The sequence below is a fragment of the Penicillium crustosum genome, assembly GCF_028827405.1.
Source record: "Penicillium crustosum strain IBT 35664 chromosome Unknown utg000004l_segment0_segment0, whole genome shotgun sequence".
In the NCBI taxonomy this organism is placed as follows: Eukaryota; Fungi; Ascomycota; class Eurotiomycetes; order Eurotiales; family Aspergillaceae; genus Penicillium; species Penicillium crustosum.
Genome location: NW_026623125.1, coordinates 2,253,289 through 2,274,939, shown reverse-complemented (window position 1 = coordinate 2,274,939; position 21,651 = coordinate 2,253,289). Strand labels below are relative to the sequence as shown.

The 21,651-nt window shown below is 49.4% G+C and overlaps 2 protein-coding genes across 2 annotated transcripts; both read right to left on the bottom strand.

Annotated features, from left to right (window-relative positions):
* Positions 1–2,809: 2,809 nt before the first annotated feature.
* N7487_009896 (uncharacterized protein) lies at positions 2,810–4,147 on the bottom strand (the record flags this gene model as incomplete). Its single annotated transcript, XM_056877626.1, has 1 exon — positions 2,810–4,147. The coding sequence occupies one exon, from the start codon at positions 4,145–4,147 to the stop codon at positions 2,810–2,812; it is 1,338 nt and encodes a 445-aa protein (XP_056726206.1).
* A 749-nt stretch (positions 4,148–4,896) lies between these two features.
* Positions 4,897–21,427, bottom strand: N7487_009895 (non-ribosomal peptide synthetase; the record flags this gene model as incomplete). Its single annotated transcript, XM_056877625.1, has 5 exons — positions 4,897–6,598; positions 6,676–7,684; positions 7,745–8,839; positions 8,910–20,767; positions 20,832–21,427. 5 exons carry the CDS (start codon positions 21,425–21,427, stop codon positions 4,897–4,899), a joined length of 16,260 nt encoding a protein of 5,419 aa, XP_056726205.1.
* Positions 21,428–21,651: the final 224 nt, after the last annotated feature.

Genomic DNA, 21,651 nt, shown 5'->3' with positions numbered 1-21,651 from the left:
TACACATCTAGCACGTCTACGATGGAGTACGCCCTACAGTCCAAGTATCTGATTCTGATAAACCCTGTACGAAGAAGTGTATGCGGCATTCCGAGTGGTCCGTTGTCAAAATGCATGTTCCACTGCTCCCGGGGAATTAGCGCAGGTACAGCATGCTCTCTTGACCGTATCAGGCAAAGATGGACATGTCCGATTCCGTCAAACTTGCACCTGTCAATTATTCAAGATACACGATAAAACAATTCAAGGCTATTTACGGAGGGGAACTTTTTAGCCAACTGAATTTTCAGTGCTTTCTGAGGGAGTACTTTTGACCAACTTGGATCATACCTGTACTTTTTATAAGTAACTAGTTAGCTATAAAGTACAAAGCACAACGTGAGAGACTGTTCCAAAGTATACGGTCGGCATAAATGAACATGGTTACACTCTATAGGCTGTGAAGGGTAGATTCTTGACCAACTATTGTAGATAATAGTATCACGTAGAGCCGACCCCAGCAGTTGAACCTGGCTTTTCACGAACACTTTGCTCGAGACAGAGCTACTCCGTACTCCGTACTCGACACAAAAAACAAGGATAGCAGCATCTAGGCCTTCCAGGGTTGACAACACTAGTTAAGACGCTACTTAGTCGGGCTTAAAATGTGAATAAAATATGAAGTTATGCAGGTCACGCATGGGAGTATCTCCACTTTGTGGGTTATCTCGTCAAATCAGAATCCTTTATTCCCAGTGGATTAATATCAAAAACAAGCTAAAAGTGCCCTAGGCCGCAGAGTGGAGCAAGCACCATCCCTTAAAGTTGTAAAATTGTCTTTTGACTTAATGTGATGGAAGCGGATGTTCTATATAGGAGTTAACCAAACCAATTATCGAAAACAGTCGATAGGGGATTTCCCAATGAATTCAAGAAATAGTCCTAGCCACTATACTCCGTATTGTAAACTTCTCATCCCCTGCTCCACAAACTACCGGTTCTCAAACAACACTAAAAGTCGTGATCTGCATAAATGAAAATGTCTCACCCCACGCGGAAGAGCTCCACGAGTGGTGCAGACAGTGCATGTGATGGTAAGCCTTTCAGCTGCATAGTTACCTTAGCATCTGCACCTTGGAAATTGCGATGGCCTGATTTGTAAGAGGCTGAGGCCACCAGGACTAGGCAGAAATGGGACTGTAAGCTGCAGTTCTTATGTTCTAGCTGCAGCTTCCCGACCCGTCAGGATCCGTCCAATGCAGAGTATCTTTGCTACAGCTCGGGAAAAATGACTAAAAGTAACTGGAAGAACATGTTGAAAGGTCCTTTGGGATTCTGAAAGATTTGAACGACAAGTATTGTACAAAAAATACGTGTGTGCCATGGCTGATCTGACGGATCCTCCAATAATTCGACTTCCGCCAGCACCAAGACTCAATAACATCCGAGGTACGGAGGACAATATACGAGTACGAAATACCAAATACGGTCTAAAACAAAGAAACCCAAACCATTAGGCTCAACTAGTCCAACGCCTCTCTGCGATAGTCGTTTATTCGGAACAATCGGCCGAAGATAGTCTTATGATCGGCCGAAATGGTCTTAGAATAACTACAAAGTATGATGGACTGGGTTTTTATTTGAGCAGTTTAGTCTGAAGTCGCAAAACATGAAAAGCCATTCGATCCTTCAAGTTTTCTATGGAATCGATCTCTCAGCTGGTATATTCCCCACCCTTTCGGAAACACTCGGATGTTTCATCGTGAATCAGAACCAAACAACAAACCCCCCCAAAAAAGGACAAGTTCGACCACGAACCTTAGCAATGCTCAAATCCGTCAGGAACCTCACTCTACTTGAAACAGTTACTATTTTTGTCGACAGCTCTGATCGACGATCCACCAGTTCACGCCAAGACCTATCGGTAAAGCCCTTTTAAGCTTCGAAAGCCGTACAATATGGAGCCGACAGTTTCATGCACCATATTATCCGAACTTTTCCCGTGTACTTTGTACGGGTGGCGGGCTGAAAGACATCCTCAAACCCCCAATTCTTAACTTGAAACAGCTTGGCAGGGTCGGCCGTCAGGAACACCCGTTCGAGATAGTATACTTCGCTAAACCTCTCATGCAACCTCGCTTGCAAGTTTCCCGTTATTGAATGCTAAAAAAAAAAACCATGACCCCAACCATCATTAATGGAAACCGTGGAACGTCCTCGGATCGCAAGACTTGAAACGACGGCTTGTTTTTTTTTTTTTGTTGAGATAGCCGAAACAGGGACCGGATCTTATTCCCACTCTCTCGACCGAGTTCTTTTCAATCTATCGTCCCATACTCCGTACATGCGCCCGACACAGCAACGCTAACGTGAACTCCTGAACCCACGGGTCTCAAACCCTATACCACACCGTGACTGGCAGGTATACCACATTCAAACCAAGGAAAAAGAATTTTTGGAGTTCACCAGGATAAGTCGAGACGTCCCATTTCACATGCAAGGGGTAGTGGGGTTCGAAGATAATCCATTTTGGTACGGAGTAGTGCCGAGGTCGGTTCTATCTACACACAACAGGCCATCGTACACATTAACTAACTATACTCTGTAGTTCCTGTACACATGTATGTTGTACACTGGTTGCCAGGGATTTAGACTCTTCCTAGAACTCCTGTTCCAAGGTTCTCGGTCAACTTTATCCATAGCCCTAATATATGGGTATTCTATTAATGAGTTTGTGAAAAAGATACTTCGGTATTGCTTATCTACATCCAACCCTCCACTTATCATCAGCATGAAAAAAAAGCAAAGAACAGCATCGCTATCAAGAAACTCAAATCGAGTCCGTGATCTGGGCTAACCTACTTCGGATCCAAGTAGCGAACGGTGCGAAGAAATGTGTACCTCTATTGCCAGGCCGGTCACAAAACGCCAAAAGAGCCCGATACCGCTCAGACGCAGACGCTGAAGTGGCACAAAGTATCTTCGCTAGATCGACCGGACAGAGATAAGGTGGCTGTCTTGCGTCCTCGCTGATAGACGCGGTGCCTTGCATTGAACATGCATAGTACACGCAATGGGCAATACCAAAACAATGACCCAATTCATGGCTCGCCGTCCGACAAACACGACCCAACCAGAGCGCGGACAGCAACGAAGGCGATGAATCTACTTCCGGGAGGGAGCGGTAGACTGATACTGCATCCCTCATAGGACCATTTAGCTCCGAACTCAAATTTTGCGATCCTCGACTATTATTGACCTGAGATCTTTTCTGTCTCTTCGCGGTTGGTTCTGCTGAAGCACATGCTGACATGTACTTCTCGCAATGCGACGCAGGCCATGCATGGAGACGCTCGACATCTTGAATATTATCCAGTATGGGGTTGTATCTTGCGCTGGATACCACTGCGACGCGACTTCCTCCGTATGCGCGGCCACATACGAACTCGTCATCGTCGTCTTCGTAGAGATCGAAATCAACAAGAATTAAGAGGGCATATGCATCTTTCGGTAAAATACTAATTGCAACATCGAGAAGGTCGTCGAGATTGACTTGGCCCCCATATGCCCCATCGGACAAGGTACGTGAGCGAATGCGCACGCACTCGTCGCCAGATTGTAGGCCCAGGTATTGCGGGCCTGTCTTTTTCCGAGGTCTCTTTGTAGGTTCTTCCCATGGAATAAACCGTAAGGTAGATGGTGGCATCATCTTGACAGGAAGACCGTGATAGAAGGCAGTCAGATAATCCTGGACGTCCTTCGTACTAGGGGGCTTTGTGGAAAGCTTATCGTCTGGATATTTTGGTATTGTCCATGTTCGCATGAAGTCGACATTTGGGTCAATTTGAGGAGATGGAACGATATAGACGGTTTTTTGTTTTGCGGTTACCGGATTGCGGTGTTCCCCATCAAGCCATTCTTGAAAACTCTGCGGGTCTTCTGGATCCCCGGCAAGATCATCTCCAGGCAGCAACAAGGCGGCGGGGAAAACTCTGTCGTCTTCTTCGAGAAAGAGTCTGTCTTCTCGTGGGAAGCTTCGGTTATCTGCTTTGATTGCAGCGAGACGTTGCCGTGGGCCTTGTCTTCTGAAACCTGCTACAGTAGCATGAGGAGAGGAGGATAAACTGATAGACTTATGATCACACTTTAAGATGGACTTTTGTGGCATATTGGAGATTCTAGTGCAAATGCAAAGAAAATGATATGTTGACCTCTCGGGTAGGAAGAAAGGGGGGATAACGACATGCGGCTCTGTTAGGCGCACGAACCCTTAGCAAATACGGAGTAATCATCCAGGAATTGAATCATTTTTCAAGGGAAATTACGACCTCATCAAATATATAGTGCTATTATACTTAGAGATGGTGATCCCTAATAATCATCTTGGTGGTCTGATATAGTTCTATTGCAAAAGCCTCCGTATGGCCACCCTATTAAATATATATATATCTCACTTTATACAACGTTAGCAAAACCAACATACTAATTTCAATTAATTATTATATCTTTAGCTTACATAGTAAAAATATATGTTATGTAGGCAACTATTGATTTTTTTTTTTTCAATATTTAGTATACCATCCATTTGCATCAATTACAGCTTCCACCCTGCGTCCAATGCTAGAAATCAGCTGACATTATTCACGAAAAAAAACGCGGGTGTGGGTCCGGCAGTCGGAGACTTCTGCGACTTACTGTCTTTTGCCTTACGTGATCCTCCACCTTGTTTGCCCTTCTCAAGACGCCTATCAACACATGTAGTCGAGCATCACGCGCCAAGATGATTCCCCTCTTTCAAACCACATTCTTTCTTCTGTGGACATGACTTACGTATCTTTAGATATGGAAACCAATACTACCAAGCCACATTGAAATTTGGAGTATAAAAAAGATGTAAAAGGCTGTTCTCGTCACATATCAAACGCCAGTCAACACTGTTTCCAGACCTTGAATGATGCGTTGAACATCATCCTCACCGATCAACTGGCGATTACCCTCAAATTCAAGATCCAGCTTCCCATCGCGTGGGGTAGCATATATTTCCGGTCGGTTTCGAGGTAGAAGATCCGTCTCGTAGAATGATATCCGACTTTCTGTACCAAGGAACGTAAAGTTACGATCATCTTCTTGCTGGAAAGAGGTCCGCCAGCCAAAGTCCTTTGTGTCATCTGGCCAGTCAGTGCAGTTGCGGATAATTTCTTCCATCCCGGGAGTTTCGTATCGGGAATCCTCAATGAGCTGACGCTGTAATTGTAATGCAACACCCGAAAGAGTAGCACGGTCATCGATGTGCACACTGATAGGAATCTCGGTCATAGTTGGACCGACCACATCTTGCAGACTGGTCGGTAGCATCGACCGGCCGGTGACCAGACGACCAAAAACAACGTGGTCTTGTTGGTACTGGCGAGATAATACCATGGCACATGCGGCGTGGAATAAGGTTGCGGTTGACATCCCCTCAACCAACCGCCCTTCGGGCATTGGGATCGTCGCTTTCACCGTCAGCCGGTCCTTGGTAGTGTACACGCGGTTGGAATAATCTACACTACTCCACCTGGGATTTGGAGTGTGTTCGAGACGCGAGGTCCAGTAGGCGAAGGCGTCTGTCTTTTTGTCCTCCCTATAGGTGATATACTGAGCAAACCTCGGTTGATCAGAGAGAGTGTCGCCGCAATAGAGTGAAGAGAGGCTGCGGAGAACCGTATCCCAGCTGAATCCGTCGAATTGGGCATGTGAGATCCGGAAAATGAGTCGGTGTTGCCCAGAGGGACTCCGTACTGCCATGAATCGAATGAAGGAAGAGCCAAAGGCTCGAATCCGTTTTCGATCTAGCTCACAAATGGAATCGACGAATGTTGTAATATCATCGTCATGATTTGCCTGGAAGTTGTCATACGCGGGATTCAAATGGTCGAGCAAGACCTGCCAGAATCGACCGTGCGTTTGAATGAACACTGTACGAAGGATGTCGTGATGATCAACTAACTTGCGGCACGACCACTCTAACCGCGAGAAGTCGACATCTGCTGGGAGATCGAAGATCCAATGAGGCAATCGGCTGGGCGGGTCTTGGAAAGCATCCAAAATTGCACATGCTTGGAAGTCAGTGCAAGGAAGGACATCAAGAACACTCCCAGCCCCTGGGTCGAGGAGCGGATTGACAAAGTCAGCGATGAAGGGCTTTGGATCATTCATCTCGAGGAAAGTGAAGGGCCGCAACAATGGCAGGGACTCCTCCTTAGTGGCTTCCTGAACTAAAAGGGCGAGTTGAGAGAGCCGCGGCGTGTTGAAAATATCCGCGACTGTGAGTGAGAGCTTCTCATTTCGTGCTGCTGCCACCAATCGCATGGCTGCGATGGACTCTCCACCAATTCTGAGGAAGTTGCTGTCGGCATTGATAATTTTCGCATCCATCCCAAGAACCACTGACCACAGTACTTGTAGTTTCTGTTCCATGACCGTGCTGGGTGCACGATGTGTCTTCCCATGAGACTGTAGTTTTGCTAGCTTTTCCAAAGTCTGAACAGCCCCAAACTGCCGTAGAGCTCTTCTATCTGTTTTGTCCGTGGTGGTCATTGGAATCTTCTCAATGGGGATATAGGCGCCAGGAACCATGCTAGGGAAGGATCACAGTTAACCCCAGCCGCATTTGTTGAGAGTAGAAATACTTTTGTTGAATGGTGGAATACATACTATTGTGGCAGTGAATTGGAAAGCCTATCCTCCAAACCATCGATTAAGCGCGTCAGCTTCGATAAAGTATCTTCCTCGGACCGCGCCTCTCCAGTGGAAGACAGGGCAAAAAAGACGGCGAGAATGGGACTGCTGTTGTTCGGGGTAATAATTTCTGCCGCAAGGCCATCACATAGATCAGGATGGCGGAGGTTAGCACGGACATGGTATTCTACTTCAGCCAGCTCAATTCGCTGACCTCGCAGTTTGACCATACCATCCTTGCGGCCGAGGAAATCCAGTGAGCCATCTGAGTTGTATCGAAGTAGGTCGCCCGTCTTGTATAAGGTGGCCTGACGGCCTGAAAGGCCTGGTGAGCCTTGCAACAACCAGGAAGGATTCTGAATATACGCAGCAGCAGTCTTGTCAGAGTCATCGAAATACCCTCGACTGACTGTGGGCCCCTCAATTAGAAGCTCTCCCACAGCGCCGATTGCGGCCAGTTGATCGGGACGGCCCGGTTGCACCAGCCATGTCTGGGCTCCATATGAGTACCCTAGATGATTGTTTCGCCCACTAGACTGGAGTTGTGTAAACGTGAGGGCCTGTGCACATTCAGCCGGACCGTAGATTCCAATGACGGCCTCAGCCTGCTTCCACCGAGCGACCTCAGTGGTAGGGATGGGTTCGCCCCCCATGGCCAAGGTTTTGAGCTTAGGAATGCTTGATGGCTCCAAAGATCGCACCACGGAGGGTGTAAAATAGGAATAATTGCAATTCATGCGATTGAACGCCCCCGCAATGTCATTTCGACGCTCCAACTCGTCGGGAATACAAAGACAGCCTCCACGGATCAATGTCTGAAGGGTATTGGACCATGATACATCAAAGCTGTACGAGACAAAGTCAAATACCCGTGTGCCTGGATGAATACGTAGCATCTCTGCTTGATGTACTGCAGCAGAAGCAAAATTTTGATGTGTTGTCACGACGCCTTTGGGTGTCCCCGTGGAGCCACTGGTGAATACCACTGATATAAGGACTTAGTACAGTTATTAGAGAGATGGAAGAGAAACTAGTATAAACGCACCATATAGAACATTGGATGGGTGAACTGTGGGCAAAGGCCGAGTGAGAATATCTTCGGCCACCAAGTCGAGGTAATCTTGATCAATGATCATGACTTCAGCATCAGATAAATGACGCGCCAATCTGGCAGTTTTCGCCGATGCTAGGACAACCCGAGGATTGACTTGTCTGACGATGGATTGCAGTCGGGATTCCGGTTGAGTCGAGTCCATCGAGAGACATGCAGCACCCGACTTCATCACTCCAAGGGCAGCCACTGGATGCCACATGGACTTCTCGAAGCAAAGTGGAATGACGGTGCCGGAACCAACACCAAAAGCCGTCAAGTGCGAGGCCAACCGATTGGAAAGCTCATCCAACTCAAAATACGTTAAATTACCGTTCCAGGCGCAGATGGCTGGCTGGTCTCCATGTTTCTGAGCAGTTGTACTGATCAAGCTGTGCACACATTCAGGAATTGCCGGGGGGACAGACGAGTTCCACTCCCACAGCTCTGCCAGGTCGGCGTTACTGAGAGTTTGGACGTGGTCGACAGGCTGCGTCGTAGCGATACATACTTGACGCAAGACATGCTCGAATTGAGAGGCAATTCGTTCCATCTGCGCTGCATCTACCACCCTAGAATCAAAGCTGAACTCAAGTTGCAGACCATTCGTGTTGGTAAGTTGGCACATGATCATGATAGCATTTGGATTGGAGTCATCGAGATCCTGAGTTGCAGAGACCAGTTCTCTGGGATGCTCGTAGGGGCCATTAGGATGATTATCAGACTGGCCTTGACTAGCAGGCTGAACAACGAGAAGAGTATTGAATTGGCTTCCGCGATCAGTGTTTGTATCAATGCGCCGAATTGTGAGTAACTCAGTCTGTTCGTAGGCAATCATGTCAATGGACTGCTTTTGGATGTTAGCAAGCAGACTATCGACGGATTCTTGGAAGTCAAGTTTGACTCGGACAGGCACAGCATTTATAAGAGGCGCGATCATGCGGTCCAAACCTTGGAGAGGAGCTTGTCGGCCCGTAACCATGGCGCCGAAAACCACATCATCCGAGTCCATGTATCGCGCAGTGAGGATGGCCCACGATGCACGAATGACTGTGATGATAAATGTTAGCAAACACCAGGGAAAACAGTAGTGCATTAAAAAGGAACATCAGGAACATACTAGTTGACGGAGTGACATCTCGCTGTGGCCACTGGAATGCCTCCAGATTGCGTCGTACTGTGCTATCTGCTTTGGGTTGATGATCCGCGTGAGGTAATGCTGGGAAGGGGATTGCTTCGAAATTTGCAAATTCACGACTCCAAAAGTCCTTTGCCTTTTCAGCATCAACCGTCATGACATGCTTGATGAAAGCTTGGAATGATGCCACTGAGGTATGATCATTAAGGACGCCATCATAGGCCTTAGACACCTCGTCCACGAGAAGGTTCAATGAATAGCCATCATATATAGCATGATGCTGAGTGAGCAGACAGTAACGTTCCTTGTTGCGTTCATCTTCTACAATGACGAGCCGAGTCAACGGGGTGGCGAGACCCATGGGCCTGGTTTGATATTTTTGGAGATATTGCTGCAGCGGTTGAGCGACATCCCAGTGTAGCGGTTCATCCACAATACCTTGTACGAGACCCTCTGTTGGACAGTCCACAATTCGTGAACGAAGGATGGGGGCAGAAGCTCTACTTACCATTTCCCACGCATTCATGAGCCGCGACTCGTCGACATTCTTCCTCAGTTTGAGCAAGAGTCGAGCGACATACGAGTTGGCGCGTTTGGCAGTCATGGAGAGCAGCGATTTTTGGACACCCGTACAAGGGAAGATGTCTTCAACTTGGCTACTATGGATCCGGCATTGGCTCGCGAAGTCATCTAGAATGATCTTTTGTTCCGAGCTGTGCTTTAGGAGAGAGAAGGGACTGACCACTTCCATCTCCTTGGTATCTTTTGGAGCCAAGGCAGACATTGCCTGTGCCATTTCAGACAATCGAGGCGTGGTGAGAATATTATGAACTGACAAGGACAACCCTTGCATACGAGCCAAAGAGGCCAACCGCATCGCCGAAATTGAGTCCCCACCCAGACGAACGAAGCTACTCTCGGTCCCAATCTTCTCGGCGGGTATATCGAGGACTTCAACCCATAAGGTCTGTAGGTGGCATTCGGGGGCTGTACTTGGGGGCAACGAAGTTGAAGGAGCATCACTGCGCGCCAATAGTTCTAGAGTCAAACTGGAACCCATCTCGCGCAAGCGTCGTCGGTCTGTCTTGCCACTAGCTGCCATTGGCATAGATGGGGTTGCGATATAAGTTGCAGGAACCATGTAGGACGGAACCCGGCTCGGCAACTCGGCTTCGAGATAGGGCAACAAGTCGGCCAACTGTGCTTGGTTGCAGTCGATAAATACAGCAAGCATCGGCCGGCCTGTGACTATTGGCTCTATAACCTCTGCCACTGCTGTTGGTGTAGCTCCTGACGAAGACCGATCGATTAGGCACTGCATAACATGATGCTCAACGTCTGCAAGCTCAATGCGTTGGCCGCGCAGTTTGACCTGTGTGTCCTTTCTTCCCACAAACGCGAGATTTCCAGTGAGTGGGTGATATTTGACAAGGTCACCAGTCTTATACATCCGACCACGCCGTCCCGGGACTTTTCCATCAGGGGAGCCCTGGCCTAGCCAGTATGGATTCTCAATAAATGCTGCTGCTGTTTTCTCTTCATTCTGGAAGTAACCTTGTCCCACTAGAGGTCCTTCGAGATACAGCTCACCTACGGTCCCAAGAGGTGCCAGCCGGTCTTGGTTCCCTGGGTCCACCACCCAGGTCAGAACACCAATGCCTTTCCCGATAGAGTGTACGGTGGCAGCTGTCGTATTGGGAACTCGATGATAGAGGGTAATAGCAGAGCATTCCGAAGGCCCGTACACCTCGAATGTGTTGACATGTGGGGCCCATCGAGCGAGATCCTCTGGCAAGACTGCCTCACCCCCGAGAAACAGATAGCGCAGGGTAGGAGTACGCTGCGGGTCTATCCACCGCGCAGTGGAGGGGGTTAAGAAAATGTGCGTGGTCTCAAACCGCCGCACGCTCTCGGTCAGATCGCTTTTTCGTTCTTCCTCGCTGGGGATACATAACGTGCCCCCGGCGTTCCATACGTGAAAGAGGCACCAGTAAACTGCATCAAATGAGTAGGAAGAGAAATCATATAGACGCGTCGTTGAATTCATTTCAAGCGTGGATTGCTGGTGGACCACTGCACTGGTGAATTGTTGGTGATGCATGAGACATCCTTTGGGAGTTCCGGTGCTGCCGCTTGTAAAGACGGTGTATAACAGATCATGTGGAGATACAGACGGCAGGTCGTGACTTCCGGCGGTCTCATTTATCACATCGGCCTCAAGGAAGGTGGACCCTTTCCCTAAGACCACTGGGTGAGCCACCCATCGTGAACAGCGATGTTCCTGGAAGATTGATGACAATAGCACAGTGGGATTCACCTGCTGCAATATACCATCAAGACGAGTGTCTGGCAGTGATGGATCCAAGAGCAGGGTGGCACCACCAGCTTTCATAACGGCAAGCACAGCGAGCATGGCGTACAAGCTTTTCTCAAAACAAAGTGGCACGATCATGTTCCTTTTCACTCCCATACGCACCAAGTATCCTGCGAGCCTGGTTGACAGCCGATCTAACTCGGCATATGTTAAGCTACCATCCCACGCAGAGATAGCCACAGAGTCAGGGTGGTGTTGTACAACTTCCTTGATTAGATCATGCATGCATCGATCTATAGCGACAGGCAAGTTTGCGTTCCAGGTCCAGATTTGATTCAGATGAGATTGGGTCATCATGTTTACATCTCCTATCGTAGTATGACACAATTTCTGTGTACACATAGTCCGAAGGGCCTGACCTAGGTGCGCTGCCATGGTTTGAATAATTTCGGACTGAACAATAGTAGAGTCATAACAGAACTCGACCTTCAGCTGACCTGGCTCTAGGTTGCACACTACCGATAACGCATAAGAGCTAAAGGTATGGTATCGGGTGGCCTCATCCTGTTCAGCGGACCGACAGACAAACAAGCCAGTATCGTCCATAGTTTGTTCGGGTGGTTGGATCACAAGCAAGGTCTGGAAGCGACATGCCTCTTCCGCGGGAGTGCTGACTTGCCGGATGTTCGACAATCCTGTTTGCTCATGAGGGATCATCTCTCGTTCTTGATCCTGGATAGATTGGAGGAATTGTGGGATAGTGGCATCGTTTTTGATCTGCACACGAACAGGAACTGTGGCAATGGTTGGGCCCGCGATTCTCTCCGTGCCCTGAATGGGGGCTTTACGACCCATGACCACTGTGCCAAACACCACGTCGGACGAGATCGCATATTGGCCGCATACTAGGCTGAATGCCCCGCGGATTATGGTTGAAGGGGTGAACCCATCTGTTCGCCATTTAAAATCGTCGATTACAACGGTTCGGGTGGAATTCGTTCTTGGTTGGTAATTAGCCGAGGGAAGCAGTGGGAATTGCGAAGCTTCACAGCCTTCGAATTGTGTCTCCCAAAACTTGGTGCCAGCTTCCTTATTCCGACTGGAGACGTATTTGACGAATGACTGGAAGGGACATAGTCGAAGAGGCGTTTCTCCGTGGTAAAGACTCTTCAGTGTGCCCATTATCATGGCTGAAGCCGGTCCATCATATATCGAATGATGCATAGTCAATGCAAAAGACCAGCGCACAGGGCCAGAAGTACCAGATGCTTCATCAGTTGGCTTGGATGGAAACAACCCACAACGCATGAGAGGGGTGCCCAACCCCATGGGATACTGACGGCCCTGGCTCAGATATTCTTCTACGCTTTCGGCCTTGCTCCAATCAGTTGTCTGTCGGATCACGGCTTGAACAAATCCCTGCCCAGGAAGATCGACTATACGTGTGCGGAGGATAGGCACGATACGCACTAGTTCTTCCCAGGCATGTTTGAAGCGGCGGACATCTATCGAAGGGTCTAACTCCTGCACGTTGTGACCGGTGTAATCCCCGTGGGATTTGACTGTCAAAGCTAGCAAACCTGTTTGGAGAGGAGTGCAAGGGAATAAATCTTCAATGTCGTCCTCATTGACAGCACAAGCGGATGCTGCCTGGTGGCGGGCTAGCTTCAGGTCTCGGCCATGATCCAATAACTTAAAAGGCTCAATGTTGTCATCTGGTGCATCTTCTAAGTTTTGTAGGAGACTGGCCATCTTTTCTAAGATGGGGAATTCCATCACCCCTGCGACAGTAAGCAACAGGCCGTGTTGGCGAGCGGTACCCACCAATCGCATGGCATCAATGGAGTTGCCAACCTGCAGAAAACTGTCGGTAGCCGAGATTGTCTCCGGTTCGATTCCTAGAGTAAGAGACCATAGCCTCGCTAATGTGATCTCAGCGGTTGTGGCTGGTAGCCGTCCCGTAGATGCTTGGCTGGATGGAGTAGACGACGCAGCAATCTCAAGCAGCCGCCTTCGATCTCGCTTCCCGTTTGTAGTCAAAGGAACACTTGGAAGTGCGATATACCACGAGGGGACTGCATATCGAGGAAGAACCGCCTGGAGCTTTTGGTTGAGTCCACTGGTTAATTGGTCGATATCCTCTTGAGTGACGATGAACCCCACAAGGATCATTCCGCCTCCACCTGGGGACGAGATGGTATCGACAATAACTTCAGTGTGTTCGCCTGGCCGATCAATACATTGTTGAATTTGGGTCTCGACCTCCTTTGGCACCACTAATTGGCCAAGTACTTTGAGTTGGGAATCCTTTCGCCCCAAGAACACCAAATAGCCGTCGGAGTCATATCGGGCCAGATCCCCTGTTCGATAGACACAACCCTGCCTTCCTGGACGAGTAGACCCGAACCCACGAGAGAGGAATGTGGGATTTTCGTAGAAGTGCTTGGCTGTGAGAGGCACATTTCCGACATAGCCGCTGGCACGTGCAGGGCCTTGTACCACGATCTCGCCGATCGCACCAAATGGAACAAGTCTCTGGGGGTTTTGAGGGTCTACAAGCCAGCAGCGGCACAAGTCAATGTGTGCAATCACACCGCTGGACCAATTGGGATCATCGGCTGGGTAGACGGTAACTGCAGGGAATTCGGCAGGCCCGTACCAATTGCGGACAGCACAGCTCCCTTTCCACCTTTCAACGTCGCCCTGCAAAACGTTTTCTCCCCCCATCACAATAGTGGACAGCCCCGGTACGTCTTGTGGACGCAGCAACCGGGCGGTGGACGGGGTGATAAATGCCCAGTTCGCCCCAAAGTGATTAATTGCAGCCGCGATACTGTCGAGGCGTTGAGCTTCGGATGGAATACAGAGACAGGCCGTGTGAGTCAGACCAATAATTGTTTCCAGCGTCGCGACATCAAAATCGTACGATGAGAATTGAAACATGCGCGAAGAGGGGGTTACCGACAAACGCAGAGTCGGTTCCTCTGCGTTTGCAGCCAGAGCTCGGTGACTCCAGAGAACATGTTTCGGTTCACCGGTGCTCCCAGAGGACACCAGAATTGCGGCCGGGCTATCCATCTCCAGTACAGGTAATGGCGTGGTACTTTCTTCTAATGGGGTCTCTAGAATCTGCTCCATGGTAATACAACGAGCATACTTCGAGACCGTCGCCAAGCGCCTGGGTGAAGCTAGGGCAACTTCTACAGCAAGATACTGGAAAGTACGATTCATCCTCTGCTCTGGCATGTCTGCTGATTGTAGCAGAGTCACTCCACCGGCCTTCCAGACGGAAACCTGAGCCAGTGGCATATATCGGGACTTCACAAAACACAAGGGCACAACCGACCCTTTCTTAACTCCCAGATGCAGCATTAACTTGCGCGCGACATCGGTAGAGATTTGGTCCAGCTCGCCATATGTGAACTGGCCATCCCATGCATCAATGGCAATAGCGTCGGGATCCGTTTTGGCACATAGACTAATCCTGTCATGTACAAACGTGGTTGGGTCCGGGGGTAGGTCTGCATTCTGGGCCCAGAAGCGCTCTAGGTCGAGCTCACTGGCTGTCTGGATGCTGTTCAGTGTGGTCCTATCGGGGGACTGTGTACACAATTGGCGAATGACTGTCTCCAACTGACAGACCATCTTTTCAATCTGCCGCTTATCGGTGATCTTTGGGTCAAAGCTCATTTGAACGTTAAGTCCCGAGGTGGTAAGCTGACAGATGACCATTAAGCCATACACATTGAACGGATCGATCCCCATGGTGCTCAAATTGGAAGCAAAGCTCCGTGCTTTGAACAGCCGACTGTCTTCATGCAGGCTGTTCCCTTTGGTTATTGGCTGGACCACCAGCAAAGTCTGGAACAACCCACCATTGCGATCCCCGTTGGCTTGTTGAATATTTGGCAAACCGTATTGCTCGTAAGACATAATGTCCAACCCCTGTCTTTGGAGGCCTTGGAGGAATGTCTCGACCGTATCTCCCCAATCAATTGATACAGCAATTGGAACAGTTGCGATAGTCGGCGCTACGCAGTTTTCCATGCCATTTATATTTGCCTGCCGCCCACTCACTGTCACCCCGAAGATCACGTCACTGGAGGCCACATACTGCGATTCAAGGATCGCCCACGCTGCGCGGAGGATTGTGGACGGTGTCGCTCCCTTGGAAGGCCAGTTCAGGGCAATCGGATGCTCCATAAATCCACTGGCTTGTGGCTCATACGTGCTAGATGGCAGGATAGGGAAGGAACGGAACTCAGCGCGAGACAACTGGGCCTTCCAGAAATCGTCCGATTCCTGGGTATTTATCTGACTCAAATGGCGAATGAAATGCTCAACCCCTGTGACCATCCTTCCTGGCTGATCGTAATACTGAGCCTGGAGTTCTTCGAGAACCATGGGCAGTGAGCTGCCATCGTACAAGCAGTGATGAATGGTGAAGATAAACGTGCGATCGATGATGGCCGCACGGCAGAGCTGAGTCCCTAAGGCCATCGGCTCTGTCTCATCGTCATGCAAGTACTGCTGGATGTCTTGACCAGATCTCCAAGGTGTGTCATTGAGGACGACCTGCACAAGCCCTTTGCTAGGGAGATCCACGATTCGGGTTCGCATAATAGACAGTTTGGAGATTGTCTTTTCCCAGGCTTTTTTGAGTCGGTCTGGGTTAATATCGCTTTGAAGTGGTAATACACTACGAGATACATATTGCCCATTTCTTCGGGCTCCCAGCGCCAGCAATCCCTCTTGAAGTGCTGTGCAGGGGTAGACATCAAGAACCCGATCTTGCGAGACGGAACAAATTTGAGCAACATACGATCGACAGTGTGACTCGTCTACCCCCAGGGGTAAAAGTGAGAATGCTGGAATGTCTTGCATATCCACATCACTTTCATCGTGGACCATTTTGTCGGCCATCCTTTCTAGCTCGGGGAAGTCGAACACATCGGCAACAGTGAGATAAAAGCCCTTGGTACGAGCCATTCCAACGAGGCGCATGGCGCTGATCGAGTCTCCTCCTAAGCGAAGGAAGTGGTGGGTCGCGTAGATGACATCCGGCTCAACCCCCAGCACATGAGCCCACATTTGTTGTAATATTTTCTCGTTTTCAGTGTTGACCTTTCTGGCTTGCTTTCGAGTTGGTTGCATTTTAGCCAATTGCGCCAACGTGAGGGAGCCTCCAATTTCGCGCAATCGTCTCCTGTCTGTCTTTCCCGTCGGACCGATAGGAAGTTCACTAAGCGGTATGTACATCCTGGGAATCATATACGATGGAAGAATGCTGGCAAGATGATTCTCCAGAGCATCGACCGGCCACACACTTTGAAGATATCCTTGGGGATCTGTGCGATCAGCAGCATCAGCAGGACTGATGAAGAGGGCCAAAGTATCGTTGTCACCGCAAGCTGGAGAAAATATCTCTGCGACAAGTATTGTGTCCACCAAACCGGTCAAGAAGTCTTGGGTGCACCGCTCTATTTCTCCTAGGTCAATCCGCTGGCCTCGGATCTTTCGCTGAGAATCTTGGAGGCGCCCAAGGTAGATTATACGACCATCCGAGTCGTACGTAACCAGATCCCCAGTACGATATACTGGGCCTGGTCGACCAGGGGTCTTCCAGTGGCCATCTTGCAGCCACGATGGGGAAATGAAGCTCTCTTTGTTCAACTCAGCGCCATTAGCTCCGGCATACTGAGCTAGCATAGAGCCCTCCATACACAACTCGGCCACTGCTCCCACTGGAGCTAGTAGGTTGGGATTTTTTGGATCGACAAGCCACGCCAGCCCCGCGCGACCTTGCCCGATCATACCGGGACACCAACTGTCGGAATCTATAAGGCACGAAGTAGCCACCGAGGCTTCCGCTGGCCCGTACCAGTTATGTACGGTTTTCTGGGCGTCTAGCCATCGAAGAGCAGTCTTGTGCTCGAGCTTCTCGCCTGCAAATACCATCGTTTTCATGAATGGCAAATCAACGGCGCCCAAGGTCTCTGACACAGATGGTGTCAGACACACCCAATTGGCGTCGTAGCCGTTGATTGTGTCTATCAGCCGATTCCTTCGGTCTGTTTCCGACGGGATGCATAAGCAACCTCCGGCAAGCAAGGTAGCCAAAGTCTCTACTGTGCTCACATCAAAGTCGTAACCCGCAAACTGGAAGACTCGGCTCGTGTCGGTCAGTCCAAATGCCATGATGGCGGCTTTTATATTAGCTGATAAAGCGCTGTGACTCCACACAATGGCTTTTGGTGTTCCAGTAGAGCCCGAGGTAAATAGAAGAAGAGCAGGATCACTGGAAAGGTGGTTTTGTGGCAAAGATTTAACAACAATATTAGATCCTTTCATTTCCTGCGTAATGAGGTCGGCGATATTGAGGACTGGGATCAACATGTGGAATGGAGATGCATCGGATGAGGTGGAGGTAACCGCAATCTGGGGCTGCAAACTCTCAACCACTTGCAGGGCTCGAGCTTTGGAAACTGGTACAGACATCGGCAGAACTATTGCACCAATCCTGAGGGCTGCAAGCATCATCACTGCTTGCCAAGCACTTTTCTCAAAGGTCAGAACAACAATCGACCCAGGAAGCACGCCTTCATGGTGAAGTCGAGCAGCCAGCGTTACAGACCAGGTCTGCACCTGTTGGGCTGTTAACTTCTGGTCCCACGCAGATATCAAAACTGCGTCTGGTTTCGCATCGTTTTGCCGATCAAGACTATCGGTGATAGATTCAAACTTAGGCTCCAGCCGCGCTGCGTTCCATGTCCAAATATCAGCCAAGTCTTCCTTGGTGACAACAGTGATATCGCATAGGCTTATCTGAGCACACTCCTCCGAGCATAGCTGCCGCAGCAAATGTTCAAATTGCACTGACATTCTCTGGACTTGTTTGGCTGGAATAGCACCGGAATCAAAATTGATTTTCAATTCAAGTCCAGACTCGTGCAATTGACAGATAATCATCATCGCATATGGGTTGTACATGCCCACAGTGTCGGCTTCTCCGTCCTTAGAAACAATTTTAAAACTGCCGGGTTGGTCAGAGCTGCTAACAACACTACTCGTCCGGCTGAAAAGACCGTCGACCTCATGACTGTTTGCCTGCTGAGCTGGCTGGACTACTAGTAGCAGCTGGAAAAGGTTGGCATTCTCAGCCAATCCAGCAATCTGCTGCAATCCTAGCTGTTCATGCTCAGTGGCCTCCACTGCCTGTCTTTGAACCTGTTCAAGCCAGCTCTTGACTGTTTGATTCCAGTCAAATTTAGCACGGACTGGGACCGTCGCGATTGTTGGCCCTACAATTTGTTCGATTCCGGCCACAGCGGCCTGTCGCCCGCTGATCGTGGCTCCATACCTGACATCGTTGGAATTGGTGTATGAGGCTAGCAACAGGGCCGCTGCTGCTCTAACAACCGATGAAGGTGTGGTCCCCGAATGTATCCATGGCATTTCAGAGACCTTATGGTTGAAGTCAAGCTTTTCCCCTGGCCGATACCCCGGATATGGGAAAGTTTTTGTTTCAGACCCTCCATCTAGGTGAGTCTTCCAATAGAGCGATGATGCTTCCTTGTCCATCCCTTTTGTGTATTTTACAAATGACCGGAAAGGTAAAATAGACGAGGGGGTCGCCTTCTCATAGTATTCAGCTTCAATGGCATCCAATATCAGCTTGGTAGACCAGCCATCGAAGATTGAATGGTGCATTTCCACAATAAGACTGGGGAGCTCCCCAGAAATTATGCCAGCCCGACACAAAGGAACTCCCAGTCCCATCGGAATTGAGTCTTTGATAAAGTTGGTGATATTCTCGTATCGACCCAACATGATGGGGGAGTCGACTAGAACTTGAACCAAACCATCGCTGGTTAGATCGATGACCCTTGTTCGCAGAATCGATGCTTCGTGGACGGTATTTAGCCATGCCTTTTCGAGCCGGGAGAGATCTGTGTGGCTAGGAAGCTCAAACAATGTCCGTGCAACGTTATTGGTTTCGCCTCTGGCTGTAATAGAGAGCATGCCTTCTTGGAGTGAAGTGCACGGATATATATCTTCTACTTGAGCCAATTCGATATTGCACAGTTCAGCAGCCTTCTCGCGCATTCTTTGTGTATCTGCAGGACGGCCCATTAGAGAAAATGGGGGAATTCGCTCGCTTTCAGAAGAGAAAGAATGCTCCTTGATAACGAGGGCAAGATCACTCAGCACTGAACTCTTGAACACATCTGCCACGGTGATGGATAAATTGGCATTCCGTGCTGCCGCAACCAACAACATAGCTGCAACTGAATCTCCTCCTAAGCGGAGGAAACTATCTGTGGTGCTTATTGTAGTCGATGGTATCTTCAAAACGTGCGCCCATAGCTCACGAAGCTGCTCCTCCATGGGAGTTGATGGGTCACGATGTTCTTGAACCGGGAGGATAGTTGACTGTAATTGAAGAAGTTCCTCCAAAGACAACCCATCTCCCAGCTCTCGCAGTCTTCGCCGGTCGACTTTTCCCGTGGCCCCCACCGGTATGTCTTCGACTGGGAGATAGATGCTGGGGAGCATAAATGCTGGCAATACACCATCTAGCTCATGCACAAGATCATTCATCGCGATCTTGACTGTCTCGGGGTCGTTATTCTTATTCTGCACAAAGAGCGCAAGCAGTGCAGTATCGCTTCCCTGGGGAGTCACGATATCCGCAATTATTGTCAGTGCGTCGTTCAGACAAGCACGCGCATGGTGCTCCACATCGCCAATTTCAATCCGTTGGCCTCTGATCTTCAATTGCGAGACATCCTTCCGCCCTAGGAAGAGAATACCTCTATCAGAGCGGGTCTTGACTAAGTCCCCGGTCCTGTATAGGCGGCCTTGCCGCCCTGGGATACTAGGGCTCCCAGCCAAAAGCCATGGTGGGTTATCGATGAACGCTTCCTCGGTCTTTTCTTGATTAGACAAGTACCCTTGCCCAACCATGGGTCCCTCCAGGTACAGCTCTCCCGGAGTTCCAGGAGGAACAAGCTGGCTGCTATCGTTGGGGTTGACAATCCAGAGACAGAATCCTGTGCCTCTCCCAATATCTGGCCGGCCTTCCTCGTAGGGATTGAGCCGCGAGAAGGTACATTTCCAGGTACACTCAGTGGGACCGTATGTATTGAGTAAACGAACACGGCCAGCCCATTGAGTCACATTTTCTCGATACGGCATCTCTCCACTCAAAAGTATAGTTTGGAGGGTCGGTGGGGCCGAACAAATTGTTCGCAAAACAGTAGGAGTGACATTGATCAGGGTAGCCGCAAATGCCGTGATAGCGGCTGAGAGATTATTCACCATATCTTGCTCGTTGGCGACGCATAGACAGCCGCCTACGCACAGCGTATGAAGAACATTACTCCAAGCCACATCAAAGGAGTAAGGTGCAAAGTCGAAGACGCGCGACTCTTGGTGGAAGCCAAGAGCTTTGCCCTGATGATGTACAGCACTTCTCACGTTGGCGTGGCTAATACATGCTCCTTTGGGCTCGCTAGTAGTTCCACTGGTTTGTCGCACTGAAGTTAGCGCTCTTATTCCCCTGGAGAATTGGGTCATGGGTCTCTTACGAGGTAAAGGATATATAGACTATGTCGTTTGGTGATACCGCAGGTAAATCAAGCGTCTGCTGTTTTATGGTACTCACAATCTCCAGCAGACTATCATCGAGCTGAAGGATGGGTGAATCGCACAAGAGAGATACTCTCTTTTGAGTCGCTGCGCAACAAATCATTGCTTTTGGCTGCGCATGCTTAATAATAGATCGAAGTCTTGCGTCTGGATGAATTGAATCAAGAGCAATGGCCGCGCACCCGGCTTTGATGACACCCAACATGGCGACACATGTCCATCGTGACTTGGGGAAAAGAAGAGTGACTGGGGATCTTGGTGGGATGCCCACTTCGCAGAGATAATGAGCAACATAGTCACTCAAGGTGGATAGTTGAGCATAGGTAAGATCCCCATCCCACGCGCAAACAGCGAGGGCTTCTGGTTGTTTTTGCGCCACTTCGGCGATCAAGTCATGAACGCAGCCTGTGATAGACTCTGGGACAACCGTATTACTGGCCCAGATGTCATCAAGTTCTTGCGGCGAGGGTGATGCAACACCTAGTGCATCCGGCGTTGGCAGCTGAGTACCCTCGTTCGTCTTTATTGTGATCATTCTAATTTGATATGAAGATGATTTCAGTTACACAATTGTAGGGGAAGGTTATAATCGGATCTTAATATGAATTCTCACAACATTTGGTCTATCGGTATCAGCGAGGGAGCCTTGAACGGGCCAGGAATCATCTCCACTTTGTGGATCTCTATTTGACAGTGCGCACTCGGCAATGCGTGCATATGCAAGATCAGGTTAGAGCCATGCGGTAAGAAACGACTAAG